This window comes from Liolophura sinensis, chromosome 6 (genome assembly GCF_032854445.1).
Source record: "Liolophura sinensis isolate JHLJ2023 chromosome 6, CUHK_Ljap_v2, whole genome shotgun sequence".
NCBI lineage: Eukaryota > Metazoa > Mollusca > Polyplacophora > Chitonida > Chitonidae > Liolophura > Liolophura sinensis.
In genome coordinates, this window is record NC_088300.1 from 4,543,713 (window position 1) to 4,562,206 (window position 18,494).

At 38.1% G+C, this 18,494-nt stretch overlaps 1 protein-coding gene across 2 annotated transcripts; it reads right to left on the reverse strand.

Annotated features, from left to right (window-relative positions):
* Positions 1-990: 990 nt before the first annotated feature.
* LOC135468048 (centrosomal protein CCDC61-like) lies at positions 991-17,678 on the reverse strand. Of its 2 annotated transcripts, none has more exons than XM_064746063.1 (16): positions 17,163-17,678; positions 15,393-15,475; positions 14,629-14,783; positions 14,207-14,312; positions 13,227-13,273; positions 12,272-12,488; positions 11,770-11,849; positions 9,928-10,169; positions 9,511-9,589; positions 9,137-9,222; positions 8,831-8,872; positions 8,515-8,575; positions 8,226-8,307; positions 6,580-6,631; positions 3,126-3,197; positions 991-2,623 (listed from the first exon to the last, which is right to left on the reverse strand). In XM_064746063.1, exons 1-16 carry the CDS (start codon positions 17,326-17,328, stop codon positions 2,526-2,528), a joined length of 1,668 nt encoding a protein of 555 aa, XP_064602133.1. In that variant the 5' UTR covers positions 17,329-17,678; the 3' UTR covers positions 991-2,525. The 2 variants fall into 2 exon arrangements, with proteins under 2 accessions (XP_064602133.1, XP_064602132.1); XM_064746062.1 differs by having other exon boundaries at positions 3,117-3,197.
* Between the last annotated feature and the right edge of the window lie 816 nt (positions 17,679-18,494).

Consider the following 18,494-nt stretch of genomic DNA (forward strand, 5'->3'; position numbering starts at 1 on the left):
AGCTCTGCGGGCAGGGTATCTGACAGCTTTGTAAATCGTAGCTCTGCGGGCAGAGTATCTGACAGCTTTGTAGACGGTTGCTCTGTGTGCAGGTTATCTTGCAGCTTTGTGGACGGTAGCTGTGCGGGCAGGATATCTGTCAGTTTTGTGGAAGGCTGCTTCGCGGGGTCGATATTTGACATCTTGGTGGACGTTGTAAGATCTTCAGAAGAGATGCACACAAATATGGTATGCCTGAGAGGCGATGCCCAAATGTAACATGCAGGATTCAGAAACGAACTGAACCACAGCAGAAAGTAGCCCGCCTGAAAGACAACGTCCGGCCAGCTTTTCTCCACACCGATGAAACGAATTAAGCAGACTGTCAAGTACGAAAACAACCAGATAAAAAGCTTACGGAGGATGATCTTAAAACTCTTCACATTCCTCGGACGTGCCAGGTTAGGTCTGGCCGAATTCTCTCGGATAAACCGCATTAGTATAGCGTAAAATATCCCGCACAAGAAGACACTGGCGGAAATATTAACCACATAAAAAACTGTCAAGGCTAAGTTTATTCGTGTGTTGTTCTTGAAACGGTAGAAACAGTAACCGACGGCAGGCACTTGGTAGAGTTCTCCATACCTGATACTAGTGTATGCACCTATAAATGTGTCTATGATGAGACATACTGTACTAATCAGCATTATGCGGACCACAGCAAAGCGGTTGTCGTCTGGCACAAATGCGGTGATATTGCGAACGCTAGAGTACAGAATAAGACATTGGACGTGCAGAGAGTACACGACGAGCACTGCCCCGATGACGCCAGTGACGCCGCACAGTGACACGGTGACGCCCGGAAACATCATTGTCACCAGGGACGTCGGGACAAGCAAGAGCAGTATTAGACAATCAACAATAGCAAGGTTAACCAAAGTCATATGAAAGTGAGAGCGAAAAGCCTTTTTGAACAAAGCCTTGATCAGAACTCCATTAAACAGTACGCCAGTCACCAAAAGAGCCAGCAGCAGAAGCGGGAATACAACCTGCGGTTTTCTTGCCGGATAGTCTCGTGAGAAATTCCCCGCTGTGGTGTTGTTGAATGATTCCATGGCGGTTAAAAAGCCCAGGTGTGTTTAGGACAAAATGATAAATTCTACCACACTAGTTGGTAACAAACAATCCAGGTTCTTTTTATCCAAAAGCAAATCGTGAAGATAATCAACTATACTGTTGTTTAAACATGAAGAATTCACGTTAAAGCAATGCGATATAGAACCAAACGTGTGCTTTACGGTGTATTCCTTCGAATGATACAAGGACCAGGAGAAAAGCTTGTTTTATGGCATCAGGAACAATAACAATGAACTGTAATGAACTCCTAATTAGGCAGATTCCAAACAACAACAAAGCAAGCCGATGCGCTCTGTGTCTCACCTGATTGTAAAAGATGTAAAGCATCACGGGCTATAGGTGTTAGAAGTGGGTCCCAACTGTTAATGAGCTTCCCACTTGTTGCTGTCATTAAATTAGGGAAGCCAAACTTGGTCCAGCCGCCACTGTGGCAACCTCGGGTAATTACGGTACTAGTATGCATTTTGAAAGATTTTTGGCAAAGCAGGAGCCAACTAACTGTTCCACGCCGCACTCATGAGTATTTCACTTATACGACGGCGACCGGCATAATGGTGGCAGAAAACCCAGCAGAGCCTGGCGGGAAACCCACTGCTTTCTCGTAGAGCCGTAATATGTAATTTGACTATTTAGCTGTGTAGGTTTGCTTTCAGGGCGTGGCGTAAGGTGGAATACGTATAATTAACTGTGTAGGTTTGCTCTCTCGGAGCGCTGTAAGATGGAATTTGTCTCTTCAGCTGTGTATGTTTGCTCTCTGGGAGTGGCGTAAGGTGGAATTTGTATACATGTACTTAACTGTGTAGGTTTCCTCTCTCGGGGTACAACAATATTATTTCATTGTTTCCAATTTCATTGGATAAATAGCTGAACCAAAGATGGAGCAATAGTATGGTATGGGATTACCCATGTAAAATTCATACAGACAGGAACAACCCCTAACTATAATTCAGTAGTGACAAAGAAGTCAAGAAAATAAATATTGGGAGTTAAAAATTTATGTTACACAAGAAAAATAACTGTTACATTATCATGTAAGTAAATTTACACAGACTTTAGGCTAGGAATATCTTTACACATGCTGCATGGCAATATTGGTAATAAATAAATATTAATATTGGTATCAGCTAGCACGAAACCTTGTCATGTTTCCCACCCTAAACACATGTCTATAACAATCCATTTACTTGAGATATATTCTTCTCTTGCGCTTCTACAGATGCTGATTCTCACAGCTTGGGTTTATATCAGCTTATCACAAGGTATCCATGTCTCGGTAGTACCAATATATGTGGGTGCACAAAGATGCAGCACAGATGTGGAAGAGCCCAGGCATATAGACACATAATGATACACATCTACTGAGGTAGTGCTATGTACAAGGACAAGTCATTCTATGCAACAAGAGGAGATTACTGAAGAGTAGTTTTCATCAGCTGTTGAAGTCTGTTCAGACGAGCATCAATTTCTGACATTTCTGCAGACTGATCATAATATTCTTGATCACTCTCTGAAAAATTTAAAAACAAAAAAAAAAGATGCATCAAATAATCAGCTACCTAGAACGTTCCAATTTCTACAAATATATAGGCCTAAGACAGAAGAGAACACAAGTTAATACAAGTCGTGGATGAAAACCTTCTCTGGCAATCCCTGAAGCAGTTTTCAGCCTACACTACATTTCTTATATAGAAATTTTACATTAGATAGGAACAACAATCAATGTTAACAGTAAAATTATTGTCACACTTCAGTTTGGCATAACTGATGTTGCGAGAAATTGGGATGATGTTCGTCACATTCCTTGTTACCTGCAAACTTAAATTTGTTTACAGTAGTTGAATAGTAATGTATAATTACATGTAGTTTAATTTTTACATTGAACATCAAGCAAAGGTTCATTCCTACTTTCTTTTCTATTGGAACTTCATAATTTAAATCATTCATTATTAATAAACTGGAACAATTTCAAGGTTCGAGCATGTAAATTACGGCGCTCTTACTGCACTGACCACTTTCTAATTGATTCTCCTTATTACGTCTGACAGGTCTTCTTCTGTCAGCGGACTCTGGCGTACTGGATAATGTAGGAATGGTTAAGGCAAATATAATCTTAATAATCAGAAATGGATACATACCTGAAACAAATTGCAAGACACTGTCATTATATGAGTGTGAAATATCTGTGTAAATAGTCTATAGCAAATGAATAAAGAAGTTTGCAATCCTTTGATCTTTGTTTTCGTGCCACAGCACATTTCTACTTTGCTATTACCTAAGCATGAAAGGCAAAGTCATTATCCACACATGAACACAATTAACAGTATAAAAAGAGATTGACACGAGTCGGACAACATCAGCTAGATGATACACACTGACCAGATGGTACACACTCGTACATCAGTGACCAGATGGTACACACTGGTACATCACTCGCTCTGGAGTTCCACTCTCATAGAACTCCACTGTCCTTCAGCTTTTTTCAGAGTTGACCTTAGGACAAGGTATAAAAGAATGTATGAAAAATTCATGAAGTTTTTTTGGCCTGTTATTTTCCAATAGTATGAATCATTATTTACACATGAACTGCATATGTAAGAACAGTATTTAAGAGATTTGCCCAGTGAGTGAGTGAGTGAGTGCTTGGGGTTTAATGTCGTATAATTTTTCAGCCATATGACGACGACCCAGATATTCAGCAGCTGATTGTGGATGAAAACCTTGTTTTGCCTGTACATGACAGCTGTTCCGACTGCGCTTAATACACTGATCATTTGGAAGGACTCAATCCAAACCATTTTGCTTGTTTGGAGTACCGATACAGCAGAATACTTTCAAAATTATCCTATGCAATGGAATGCTGGATTTTTAACAGACAGCGTGACATCAAGGCAAATGGTTATGGCGAAAAAATGCAGGATTTCCAACATTCTCTGTACCGTCACAGTAAGTTAAGGAGAATATTGTTTGATTTCCAACACTCTTGTTTAAGCATCAGTGTGACTTGATTTTATTTTTTTATTTGATTGATGTTTTACGCCGTACTCAAGAATATTTCACTTATATGACTGAGGCCAGTATTATGGTGGGTAGGTGCAAACTTAAGACAGAGCCCGGGGGAAACGCACAACCATCTGCAGGTGAGGAAGCCTGCATGACCTGGACTTGAACTCACACTGACCGCATTGGTGAGAGGCTCCTGGGTCATTATGCTGAGCTAGCACGCTGACTATGCCAGATTTCCAATATTGTCTGTACCATCAGTGTAAACTGAGGACTATGTCAGATTTCCAGCATTCTCTGTACCATCAGTGTAAATTGAGGACTATGCCAGATTTCCAAAATTCTCTGTACCATCAGTGTAAATTGAGGACTATGTCAGATTTCCAACATTCTCTGTACCATCAGTGTAAATTGAGGACAAAGCCAGATTTCCAACATTCTCTGTACCATCAGTGTAAATTGAGGATAATGCCAGATTTTCAACATTCTCTGTACCATCAGTGTAAATTGAGGACTAGGCCAGATTTCCAACATTCTCTGTACCATCAGTGTAAATATAGGACAAAGCCAGATTTCCAACATTCTCTGTACCATCAGTATAAATTGAGGATAATGCCAGATTTTCAACATTCTCTGTACCATCAGTATAAATTGAGGATAATGCCAGATTTTCAACATTCTCTGTACCATCAGTGTAAACTGAGGACTATGTCAGATTTCCAACATTCTCCGTACCATCAGTGTAAATTGAGGACAAAACCAGATTTCCAAAATTCTCTGTACCATCAGTGTAAATTGAGGATAATGCCAGATTTTCAACATTCTCTGTACCCTCAGTGTAAATTGAGGACTATGCCAGATTTCCAACATTCTCTGTACCATCAGTGTAAATATAGGACAAAGCCAGATTTCCAAAATTCTCTGTACCATCAGTATAAATTGAGGATAATGCCAGATTTTCAACATTCTCTGTACCATCAGTATAAATTGAGGATAATGCCAGATTTTCAACATTCTCTGTACCATCAGTATAAATTGAGGATAATGCCAGATTTTCAACATTCTCTGTACCATCAGTGTAAAGTGAGGACAAAGCCAGATTTCCAACATTCTCTGTACCATCAGTGTAAATTGAGGATAATGCCAGATTTCCAACATTCTCTGTACCATCAGTGTAAATTGAGGATAATGCCAGATTTTCAACATTCTCTGTACCATCAGTATAAATTGAGGACTATGCCAGATTTCCAACATTCTCTGTACCATCAGTGTAAATATAAGACAAAGCCAGATTTCCAAAATTCTCTGTACCATCAGTATAAATTGAGGATAATGCCAGATTTTCAACATTCTCTGTACCATCAGTATAAATTGAGGATAATGCCAGATTTTCAACATTCTCTGTACCATCAGTATAAATTGAGGATAATGCCAGATTTTCAACATTCTCTGTACCATCAGTGTAAACTGAGGACTATGTCAGATTTCCAACATTCTCTGTACCATCAGTGTGAATTGAGGACAATGCCAGATTTTCAACATTCTCTGTACTATCAGTATAAATTGAGGATAATGCCAGATTTTCAACACTCTCAGCACCATCAGTGTAAAGTGAGGACAAAGCCAGATTTCCAACATTCTCAGCACCATCAGTGTAAATTGGGGACAATGCCAGATTTTCAACATTCTCTGTACCATCAGTGTAAGTTTAGGCAAGTGTTGGATTTCCAATATCCTCTGTACCATCAGTATATATCGAGGAGAATGTTGGATTTCCAATATTTGTACTATTACTGTAAGTTGGGGAGACAGATAGATTCCCAATATCCTCTGTACCCTCAGTGTAAGTTGAGGTGAAAACTACACTTACAAACCATTTTTGCCGTCTCCCATGACCCTAATTCTCCTGCTGGTTGGGACAGTTACAGGGACAGCACTGTTGGTTGTGTTGTTGTTTTTTATGTACCTTCAATTTTCAAACTACCCAGTGCTTTATCTTGTTTTATATATGCTGATGTACTTTTTAATGCGACATGAAGTACATGTTGGGAAGAACAGTTTCATTGCAAACTGACTGAGTTATTATTATCATAGATAACATATAAAGTTGTCAACTTCTGCCTGTGGATAGTCACCACTGAAGCAAACATGTATCAGGCAGAAGGCAACCACAAACCAAAACTCAGATCAATCAACCAAGCTTAAGTAGAGATGCTGTGCAAAAACCAAACTTAGGGGAAATCACATACTGAAACTCAGTGCGATCAATCTAGTCGAGATATCTAAAAACAAATTCTGAACTGAAAGATAGACACAGGACAAGATGAATGAAGGCAAAAAGCAAAGGGCTCATGTCCAGGAAACCTGATATCAAATTTCAAACTAATGAATCGAATCTAAGTTGATATACTGTGGGAGAGCAGGCAGGTGGGCATATTCTCATGACTCAAAAATCAAAAGGATATATGTGTTGTTTCTGCTGTCTGTCTCTTGATGAGCTTCTGTTTGTTCTCAACTGAAAACAGAAAGTTATTTACAAGTATTTCTTCATCTGACTAAATACACTCAGCTATGCTAGAATATTCATTACCATATGTAGTTTCAGTCTAAACTGTACTTACAAAAGGAACACCTTGTAACCAAAGAAACGCCAATCCGTTGTTAACTGCAGGCCGATGAAACAAGTTATAGTACCGTCATTTAACTGTTGTTTCAAGAAAATACCAGAACTTTAAGAGAGGGCAGGCATATACATGACCTAATCTGGCCTCAGAAGGGCAGGGGGTGGAACCACCGGTGAAGGGCACCTCATTGTCAAATATTTCGATTCTCATACATTTTCAAAGGCCTTGGTTCCTACAGTTGACCTCCACTCCACGTGCACACTGCAACACGTAACTGGACCAAAAATTCAGTCTAAGGATGGCTTGTATTTACTGATATGTGCAGAACTTAGCCATCCGGGATGACATGTGCATCTGATCATCACTTAGGAACCTGTATCGCATTTACCCCAGACCATCATTAAAAAGTTGATTTGTTGCCGGTAACAAATGCTGTTTTTTAAAGTAGAGGGGGTTGGTCGGCATTTTTTTTTTTTGTTGTTGTTTTGTTTTTGAAAGTAAATTGATGTAATTCTCGGACCGCATAATCAGAACTGAATTATAGCGGGTCCAATTTTCGTAACCTGCTTCAGGGCATACATTTCCAATTTTAAATGCTCTTTAAAAACTATCATAACCAAGTTCTTTCACACTGAAGTCAAATATTCCTTCTTGATTCTGCATCCAACCTTAAATTTAAGTAACTTTAAACCTAAACAACTGAAGTTGAAAGGCATCCATTGCTTTCGGCACTGAGGCGAAGGGACGCCAATTTGCTTTCGTCACACAGAAATTGTATTCGCCAAAACTAATGTGGCGAATAGCTAGTCGAAGCCTAGCGACTAAGTAAATAATCCCAGTCTTATAATGAATTCCAGCTGTTTCTTTTTTTCTTTTTTTGACGCAAAGGGCACTTCGAGGGAACGGCAGCGTCAGGTAACCGGAGGCTGAGAAGGGCTGAACTAGGCCCTGTTATACTAACTACTTGGCACACATTTTTTTTTTTACAAAGGGTAATAACTCAGCATATAGGAATTCAAAATTAGCATACATATGTACATACACACATCATGTTTCTCAGGCAAGTGTTTTAAGCCACTTCCAACAGAACTTTAGAGTTATTAAATTACCAGGAAAACAGAATAGCTCTCAAATAACCCTTGGTTTGGGGAAACCAATGTGACAAGACTCATTTTTCTACATCTCAAATTAATGAAGAAATCCATTGGGATATTTCTTTTACAACAAAATTATAACTTCTATTCATGAATAAGACCCAGAGCTAAAAGACCCATAAAAGCTTCCTTGAGACAATCTGTTTACAAGAAAGAAACAGGTCATTCTTTCAAATTCACATACTTCTGGTCAAACATATCAGGAAGACTTGAAATTTAATAGGCTTCTTGTTTCATGTACTGTCGACATAACCCCACCCTTCAGACAAATATGACTGACAGGTAAGAAGTAAGAAAAGGGAACTGATTTGGCTGAGACTTTTATACTTACTGCTCTACCACTGGACATGTATGAGGAGTTCTGGGAGTGGTTAGGCCTCAGGGCTTCTCTACTAGTCCTACGCTGGCCAATCCTACCAAAGACATGCACAAGATACAAAGTTACCCCAAACTGTCATACATTGTAACATGACTGATGACAATATGTAGGAAAAAATTAAGCTTAACTTTACCACGTAATAGAATATATGAAAAAAAAAAACATAAAAAAACAGTGGAATGATCCATTAAATTGGGCTGGTATACTTATTTTATGCATGCTTTAAACACACAGACAGTACCTTAGTTTAGAGTAGGAAGAGTCTGACATTCCTCCGTCACTCAAATAACCCTGACTGCCACCTGCAAAGTGAAGGAAAGCAGTTCAGAGTCATTGAAGTTATACTCTGAATACCACAATATCAGTTATCTAGATTATATGTGTAGATGTATGCATACTATTATTTTGAATGGCTGGTCATACTGGACTATATTTTGTGAAGCCAGACAGATGGTCACACCACTGACCAGTAAATCATTGTAAATCAGTAAAAGCTGTGAAGAATGCTAATGAAAGTGTTAATTACACACTGCCAATATAATACCACTATAACCCACCTGAGGAGTTCCTGGATCGTCTCCCATTACTGTTATTGTTTGCTGTCAGGAAGAAAACAGTGGTGAGACATTATGTATTTACACACCCTAGAAAACTATAATTCAGCAGAATACCAAAATCATGTTAAAAGTCACAGCAGATTATAAAATTACAGAATTATGTGTACTTAGATCAGGATATACCTGATGTTATTTACATTCTAGTCTGGTAGACTGCCACCCCAACTGTTCACACAGAACAGACAAACTGATGATGTCAGGGGGAGGGGGGGATATAGGGATTGTTAGGAGCAGTGACATACCTACCTGAATACCTACTGCTACTGAACGGACTAGAGGATGTTCTCCTTTTGTCTGCACTGCTACTGGCACCAGGTCTTGATCTTCTTTGTCTGTAAATGTCCATTAGAGACTTCAGCATTTTGCTCTCATCCATCCAAAGGCTTACCAAATATTATGTCACCACAAATTTTGGGATTGGTTCTTCAAAAACTAAGAATACCTTATCTGTTTTGGGGAAAACTGTATTGAATGAAACATCAGCTAAAAACTTTGAACTTTTTGAACTGAATTGCACAAAGCCATTCTGCTGTTCCAGGAGCATCAGTGCAGCCATCACATCTCTTTATACATACAATACAAATGTGTTTGAAGTTAACTCTTCAAAAACTCTTGCTTACCGCCTTTTTTCAGCTTCATTCTTCCTTCTTTGTTTTTCTTTCACGTATGCTGTGGGATCAAATCTAGGGTTTCCTAAGTCTGAAACAAAACATTATAAATTCAGATCATAATTCTAAAAAAAAGATCTGGAAATAACAGAAATATAATTAAATGTTATACCTCAGACACCATCTTAGAAAAAAAATGTGCAGAGCTGATGAAAGAATTCCTACACATCACCATTCACTGCCTTTTCTTGTGACACAACCAACATGAATTATTGTGTAAGTTAATATAAAAGAGCAGTCTTGGCAAATAACTCTTTACTGCCTTTTTTAAGGAGATAAGTTTCTACTGTGCCAAGTTGTGTAAGGCATGAGGTGATTTAGACAGAATCTAAGGTAATATTTTATGTATACAAATACTACAGTGCTTACTTGGTGATGGTGACCTGCTCCTGGCTGATCGGACAGATGTAAAACTGCGGGGCTCTGATGTGCGCGAGTAGTTACTGCCGTTTGGTGCTGAGCTAGGGCGACCTCTGGATCTAGGTCTTCCTCTGGAGTTCAGGAGGTCACAGGATAACGACTTCTCCTTGGCGTAGGATAATGACCTTTCCCTAGAAGAACCCCTGTCAAAGGATCCCTCACGAGATGCTGGTCGCCCTGTTCTTACTGGTCTAAATAAGAAAAGGATGATGATAAAAAATATAGTCATGCTTCAAGAAAGGTGAATTTTGTTTTTGCTTTTTGGTTATTTGTTTTTCACCCATAACTATATAAAAAGTGAATAAATTGTTGTTAGGATTAGGAATGGAGAAAACAGGCCTCATAACTAATGCTCCTCTCATACCGCAAGAATCTTTTCAAAGACAATAATAATACAATGGTAGTTTTATCACAAGAGGATTGGAGAGATACCTACAAGCTAAAGCCATTTTTTCTTACGTGCTTGGAAAACTTTATAAATCAACTTTTACTCTGCAATTTTTACAAGGCCGTGGGAGACACCATACCAGAGAAACTGGAAACAGGATGTTACATCGTTTGTTCTGCATGGATTTGTATGACATGAGACAGTTTCAATCTCGGTTTAAAAATAATTTGCGGGTGATTGGTCATAACCTGGCAGATCTTTCAATTTTTTCAGTGTGCATGATTTTGCTTACTAGGCGATTCCTTGTCAAATTAGCCAAAACAAAATTTTTATTTTGCAGTGACCCCGTTAGTTTATTTTGAAAAAATGCTTAAAAATACCTTTAAATATGAGATACGTTTGCCAATTTTCAGCTCCAAAGGACTATACAATTTACCCTTTTTTTTCCTTTGACAATTCACCATGTGGACAGTTACATGGCTCTTTGAATTTTTTTGGACAGCAACAATGTTATTATAATGTGAGTAGGTTAAATTACTTGCAGTATAAAAGTATACATTTCATGCAAATTGTGATGAAAACTGTATGTATGCCGCACATAACCCATCCTACGTCAATGGTTCATGAAACATTACATGGTGTTCCTAAAGGGCCATGTCACACACCATTTGGAATTTGGAGCTATAATTTGGCAAACCTTCCTCATATAGATTTGGGAATTTTTAAGATTTTTTTTCCTCAAAATAATCCAAGGGACTCACTACAACAGACGACATGGAATGACCCTACCGTCAACTGCAATATCTTAGACATGCATCACCACAAGAATAAAAAGCTTTGCTTTTTAAATTTAATACAGTTATCCTTTGATTTGATAAACAGGCATCCAGATGCGAATCCAGGTTGGTGAGTCCTTCAGTTGCAAATGATAAAAGTGGGGAACAGAGCCATGGAAGCAGATGATTCCACAAAAATGTAATCTATGTAAAAAATATTTTTCAGAAACTATAACTTGGCATCAGTCTTATAACCTTCTATTACTAACTTCAGGAAGAGTCAATTACACAAAAATGCACCTGAAGTCACTGACATGTAACAACAAATTCAGGTCTACAATTTGTTTTGTCTACAAAGTGTTAACTCTAAAGAGGGTGAGTTTCATAGCTTTCTGTTGGTAACTGTATAAAAGGAAGGACAGACAGTGATCATTCTCACCCTTTCTTTCATGTGTGGGACAAAAAAGACCAATCAGCCTGTTAGAAATGAAATGAATTGGACAGTACAAACATTGAACAGTTCCACTGAATCACCAGTCACCAGAGTGGCTGGTGAATTATTCAGCACACGATTACAATAATTACATGACAATGCTACAATATTACTTCAAAGCACAAGCTGGTTACCTCCTATGAATAGCTAATTCGTTGGTCAGACTTTTGACCCTGACACGAAGATTTCTTTCTGATGCCCGTAACTCTTCTACCTGTAAGAAAACCATAAAATGGAGTTGGCTTGAATATATTATTATTTTACATGACACATACCATGATGATGTTCACTTATAAATAGGGGTGGAGAAAACCAGAGTGCCTAGCATAACCAACAACCCAATGTGAGAAAATTTCACACATGTGACATACATATACCAGTAAGAAAACAACACTGGTGAAGGACTAGGTATTCAACAAATGTCAAACTGCACAAAGTGCTACACAAGTGTGACCTACACTTTCTCTTACCTCTGCGTATTTTAAGGTAAATGTTCAAAAGTATGTCTTGGTGAATTTAAAACCATGAATCCTCCATTCCACACTGGTGAGAGTTATATTTGCCTGGATTTCTTCGAGTTATTAGCAAAACATGAGACATAATTAGTGTAGTCAAAAGTTATCTCCCTTCTCCTACCTCCTCCAAAAGATCTCTGTACTCCTTTCCTCTTTTACTTGCTGACTTCTGATGTTTGGTTTTCTCTCTCAAGAGCTCTTCCTCTAGATTTTTAACCACAGATTTTAATATCCTAATTTCCTTGATTGCCTGCCCTTCTGTGGTCTGCTTTAGCTCTCTCCTATATTGCAGAAAAGCCTCTTCTAGTTCCTCTTTTTCCCTGCATAATGCTTTGTTCCTAAGAAAAAAAGCCAAAGCAACAAAGACAAAAGTATTTATCACTATGTGAGATAATATGACTAGAATTTAGAACCAGCATGTACCAGTTAAAATGAATGTTCTCTTTTATCCAGTGTCAGTCCTTAACATGCATACTTAACAAGCAATAGCCATCAGATATTTTGTCATGAAACAAAATATCAATACTCCTGGACAGTTTGTATTTACACTTTAAAGTGGATTTTTACTTCCCACTCATTATACTAGGTACACTGTATTACTGCAATTTACTGATGGTGCTTTTTAAACAAGGCATCTGGTAAAAATATACAACATCTGGGTCAGCTGATCAGAATAAAAATAACAAAAAAGTCTATGGGATAGGATTGGATTAGCTCATTGAGATAATTCTGATGAATCCAATGGGCTCAATTTGTAAAACATGTATTCCTTCTTAAGATCTAACATCTTGATTGTAAGACTGATAACAAACTGATCATTAAAGTAATCAACATATATCAAAATCTGCTGAACATGCCATGTCCCTTTACTTATAAGTTATCTGTTGACTGTACACAGAGTTTGATGAAGATTGGGCCAGTGAAACTGGACCTTAATAAAGTGGTAAATCGGATATATGGATAGACCAGGAAGGCCCTATATCCACATCACCAATCACACTGGTGTAAAAGTGATGTTAACTGCACTCCTCTTCCTGTATACACATGTTTATTACTTTATCCTCAGATTTACTTACTCTCTTTGAAGTTTTTCAAACTCCTTGTGTTTGAAATCAGAAGCACCCTGTAACAAGGTAATAACATCAGTAAAAATCAGAAGCACCCTGTAACAAGGTAATAACATCAGTAAAAATCAGAAGCACCCTGTAACAAGGTAATAACATCAGTAAAAATCAGAAGCACCCTGTAACAAGGTAATAACATCAGTAAAGATCAGAAGCACCCTGTAACAAGGTAATAACATCAGTAAAAATCAGAAGCACCCTGTAACAAGGTAATAACATCAGTAAAGATCAGAATTACTTTCACCGGAGTTAGTCTCTCACTCGCATTTAATCACCTAATACAAAGTTCTGTATTTCACTGAAAGTTTGGTTTGTAAAAATGCACTTTTAGAAGCACATAAAGGCCTTTATATACTCTCTCAAATCAGCATACCCTGTTATAATATAGCTCTAAGACATCTATCTATATACTATCTATATGTATTGTCACATGCATAACAGACTCTGTGCATCTGTTCATGTGCCATTGATAGCTCATCATCATCTATAGTTTAGATGGATATTTGTTCCTTTCTACAGCTTACTTTCAGAACAGCAAGTGTGAAAGTGTAAGCGATGAGAGCAAACTTCATTTACAGCATGTCACAATATAGCACAAGGCATCAACCGAGATCAATGGTTTCCTGAAAATGCCCTGGTGGACGTAAGCAGGTCACAATGCCATTGGCATTGTAAAGCAAGGGTGATTATGAAGCCTTTAGCACAGTATCAATCTTGTTGACAGGTTGATGAATTATTGAATAGCTGGTTAAAGTATGGCAATCCTTACATATTTATGAAGTTACTAATTTACTAATTTTATTCTTAATACTAAGTAAGGCTATTTACCATTTTTATTCTGTAAATTTGATATCTCAAAATCACTCAAGATCCTATGTACATGTCATTAAAACCAGGATTATAGGCATAATCTTGGAAATAACTGGAACTACCTGTTGTTTGAGATTTTTTATGTCTTTCCTCAGCTGACGGATGGTCTCCTGAAGTGCCCTAGGGTCAGGCTTACCAACATATGGTAATGGCAGTGGGTAATGAATCCTACAAGAAATATAACCTCATTAGTCTCTGGAAGCAAACATACATGTCAGTAATAGTAAGGTATCAGACAAAAATGAACCACTTGGCTTCAGTGTGCATGTAATTTTCACATAAATTTTACATGAGGTAAGTAATCCACCTGTCATTTTATATTCAGACCACACTCCACATAATGGTTATGGACATGTACTTTAATAATACAAGAAATCTTACCAGACTTCACAATTAAAGATTAAAATAAGATTTGTCTTTATGTGTTCCATGTTAGCCTAATTGCCACAAAATCTGAAACTGCTGTCATATAATATAAACTCACCTGTCAAACTCCACTGTGTAAGTTAGGATGAGATATCTCTTTGAGTTAAGCGTAGTTCTGGCAGCCGGAACAGAACTCTTTACACCTGATTTTCTCTGCCGCAGGGATTCTAGGTCACCATAAGTCATGAGGTCTAGTGACACGCATTCACTTGTCTATATGGAACAAATTTTGATTAAAGCTCTAGAAACACATAGCCTAACTTTTGCCACTGTCATGAGCTTACAACCACAGCATCCCATTTGTGTTTTCCTCAGTAATTTATGTGCATATTACTATCTTTTACTCCAAAATATATTGATTATCATAATTCGACAGTCAGAAGATTAATAAGCAATTTTAAACAAATCATTCACCCACATCCTAAGCTACCCTTTAATTATAATAATCCTTTAATTACTCAGTTCGTTAAGACACTTTTATTTTTATGAATTTAAGATCAGTTAGCCCTCCATAAAGTTTTCAGCACTTTTTAAACATCAGGCAAGTTTAATTCAGCAGGCTGTTCAAGGTTGACTTGAGAAATTATCCTCACTTGCACATATAGCATAGTAGGAGACATCTGAGGCTACGGATTTACTGATCTCAAACAGGAGACTGATTATGAAGGATCTGAGGGCTGAGGCATCATGCAAGTGCACTTACAAAATGATGCATGAACAATGCATCATTCTTTATTCAAAATTTCATATTACAAAAATATCTATAATGATAAGTTGTTTTTATCCATCAAAAGTAATTATATTAATTCATAAATAAATCACCTGTGACAAAGCTGATTCAAGCATATTCACAAATATGTTGAACTGTTTAAAATTCCCAGTCTTGTGTGTTAAGTCCTCAACATCTGAAATGAAATAGTAGAAAATAATGAACGTTACCCCCCACTCCAATTTGAAGAGTACAAAACAAAAACAATGAAACAGTTCAACAAATGTTTTTAATTCATTTGACAATGTAGCTCTGGTGCATCAAGACTCTGGACAACATTAAAGGACATGCGTCTTCAAAATTTAAAAAGAAAATGAGAATGAGGTCAAGAAGTGAGAATTTACATGTCACTGTGGTCAGTGTAAATAGAATGTAAATAGACTGATATTCAGCATGAAGCTGGGGTGACCTCAGAAGCCAGGAGTCGCATCTTTTAGTTTGAATGTACTGGTGTCACTGTCGATGTCCTGATGGATTGTTCTATGTGTGACATCAACGAATGTCTGAATCGTATATAGCAAAGCCCTACTTCATCTCGTGGCAATGTTATTGTCAAGCAAGGCCTTCATGACAGGGCTGACTGAGTGATCCCACAAACAATATTTTTTGGTTTAGGATAAAGTTGTTTAAGGAAACCCTAAAGTTAAAATAGTGTGCGCGGTTTAAATGCCATTTGTTTGGAGAGTTTCCTAAAAGATAAACTTAAAAATTGTCTACAAATAGCTTGATGTACATCACCTACATTCAAGCAAAGCATCCTCAGGAAATTCATTTGCTACAAATAAGCTAACCAAGCTTCACTCCATCGTTCAAAAAATTCTTGTTGTAATTCTTGAAATTTATGACATGTTAACAATCTGTACATATATGTGCCGCATGAATTTGTAGTGAATTACAAACTTATTCAAGTACATTTTACTTGTATTATATATATTATAAATGAGATCTATTTTCACATTTTCTTAAAAAGTAGGTTCTGAAATTATCAGTTACTGAGGAATTAACCAGCAACAGACATTTGTGACATTAACAAGGACTACACAACACTGTATTGAGTTGTAGCCTGAGATACAATGTTGTGTTGTCTGCACTCACTGGTTGCAGAGTGGGGTAACTCTCATATCGAGCAATGGAGTTATGGTGTGAAACAGCTGCAAATGTGTCGGATGTATGGGGGACGACACACTTATTGCTGATTACACATGCATTAAAACTTTCCCAGCATAAGTTGACATCATCCATGGCTGCGGTCTCTGTCTACCTAATCTGCTGTGAGACTCAAACTCCGTGGCAATCATGTCTGTTCATGAAAAATAATCGCATTTTATGAGCCTATTCTATAGCAGTTGCCACCATCATGCTTCCTTAACAAGACAGACCTTGAGGTCATTACCTTTATTAGCTTAAATGCAGTCGTATGCGAGTTTAGGGATTATCTCCAATAAATGATATTTTGAGTCCCACATTGATCATGTGACTAAGACAACCAGATCGAGATCGCAAGATGCTAGGAAAGTTTTAATGCGCTTGTAAACAGCGGTAAATGTTCCTTACCACACATCGGACACAACTGGAGCTGTATCACAATGTTCGAAACGGGGGTGCCCTACTCCTCACCTATAGACTGTGACATAAGAGGAATATGCCCACACTCTCTGTACGAGGCTGATTATGAGCCAAATTATGCCTGTCTGACATCTCTTGTAAACTCGCCAACACTGCTGCACAGGTTTAATTAACGATTTGCATATCTTTCAAAATGTTTCTACAATAATCCGATTAACGGCATCTGTTAAAACAAAGGTGAAAGATGAAATACCCACATGTGGAATCTAGCGTAGCTCTCCACTGATCGGCAGTTACCCGGTCTTCAACCTCGATCATAAGGGAGTTGCCATTCTGCACCTGCATCGTTACTACGTACTCCACCCCTCTGAAAACGCAATGTCCTACAGACGTTGAATCATCCTCCATTTTATCAGAAAACATTTTTAGTTCTGTGGACAAAATTTACAGACCGGCGTCACCCTAGCCGTGTGGTGTGAAACCGCTACCTAGCCTGTCGGGTTTCAACTTGTCCAATTCCAATTTGTATGATGATCATTTTAGTCTGTTCAAGCTGCTCACTTCCCTCCAGCAGCAGCCTTGCGAGGAGAAGTCGGCTTAATTAAACACACGTTTACCGTCATTGATCATAAAAGCAAGTTTCCGCAAGATTCTCATCTTAAATTCTCCAGCTGAGAGGTATTTTGCCCTTTTTTCAAACAAACCGCTTGACGTTATCCTCCATGACAGTTGTACGCATGCGCATTGGTCACTCATTCCACTTCCGTTGTAAACACAACTTTTTTTTCTAACAGTTGACAATGCATGCTGCGGATGCTTCGTCCACTATTGCTGTTTATATGTTAAATAAAATAGAAAAGTTATCTGTTGTCCACGTTATGACATTTGATCATGGTGCATGTATATATATATGTATATTTTAATGTTAGTCTAATATTAGCCCCAGGTTAAATCGATATTTATAGGTCATTCACAAGTGCCCTGGGATATGTTCGTGGTCTACCAGAAAGTCAAAATTCTGTCATTAGTCACAATTGTCACGCCTGGTGAAATGTATGCACGTTTTTATGGATGTGATCGTGGATCTATATACATACTATGCTCTTAATTGTGCCCGGTCGTTAAGAATTTTCTCGCATGTCTCACCGAATCTTAAAGAGCCATTGTTGACTAGATATTTACACACTAAGTGACAACCATACATGTTTGTAGGCATACAACATATGTGCCTGCACGTGGAGTACGTTATGTTCGTCTTCAAAGTGACCCGGAATGGCCTTATCGGGGTTATTGCGCACATTATGCATGTTGCCGCTTCCAAAGGGGTGCCCTTCTGGTAGCCATCTGTGCGGGATGATTATTTTCACTCCCTAAAGTCGAACCGAAGGAGACCCACGTTCAGTTTTTCCAGCACAGCCGCACCGACTGCGGATTTTCTGATTATAAAAGATCATAGGAGACATGTGAATGGCCAGCAGATGCAATCCTGTGTTTACTCACTATGCGACTTTAATTTGAAGACATATCAAATATTTGCCCATTGTCTGACACTTAAGCATGCAGAATATCTGCTCAGCTACCAGCTTTTA

Coding starts and splice junctions, on each gene's coding strand:
- LOC135468048 (XM_064746062.1), bottom strand. CDS start 17,328: ATGTTTTCTGATAAAATGGAGGATGATTCAACGTCTGTAGGACATTGC. Junction 14,313..14,628: donor TACACAGTGGAGTTTGACAG/GTGAGTTTATAT, acceptor TATTTCTTGTAG/GATTCATTACCCACTGCCAT. Junction 8,873..9,136: donor CAGTAGCAGTAGGTATTCAG/GTAGGTATGTCA, acceptor TCTTCCTGACAG/CAAACAATAACAGTAATGGG.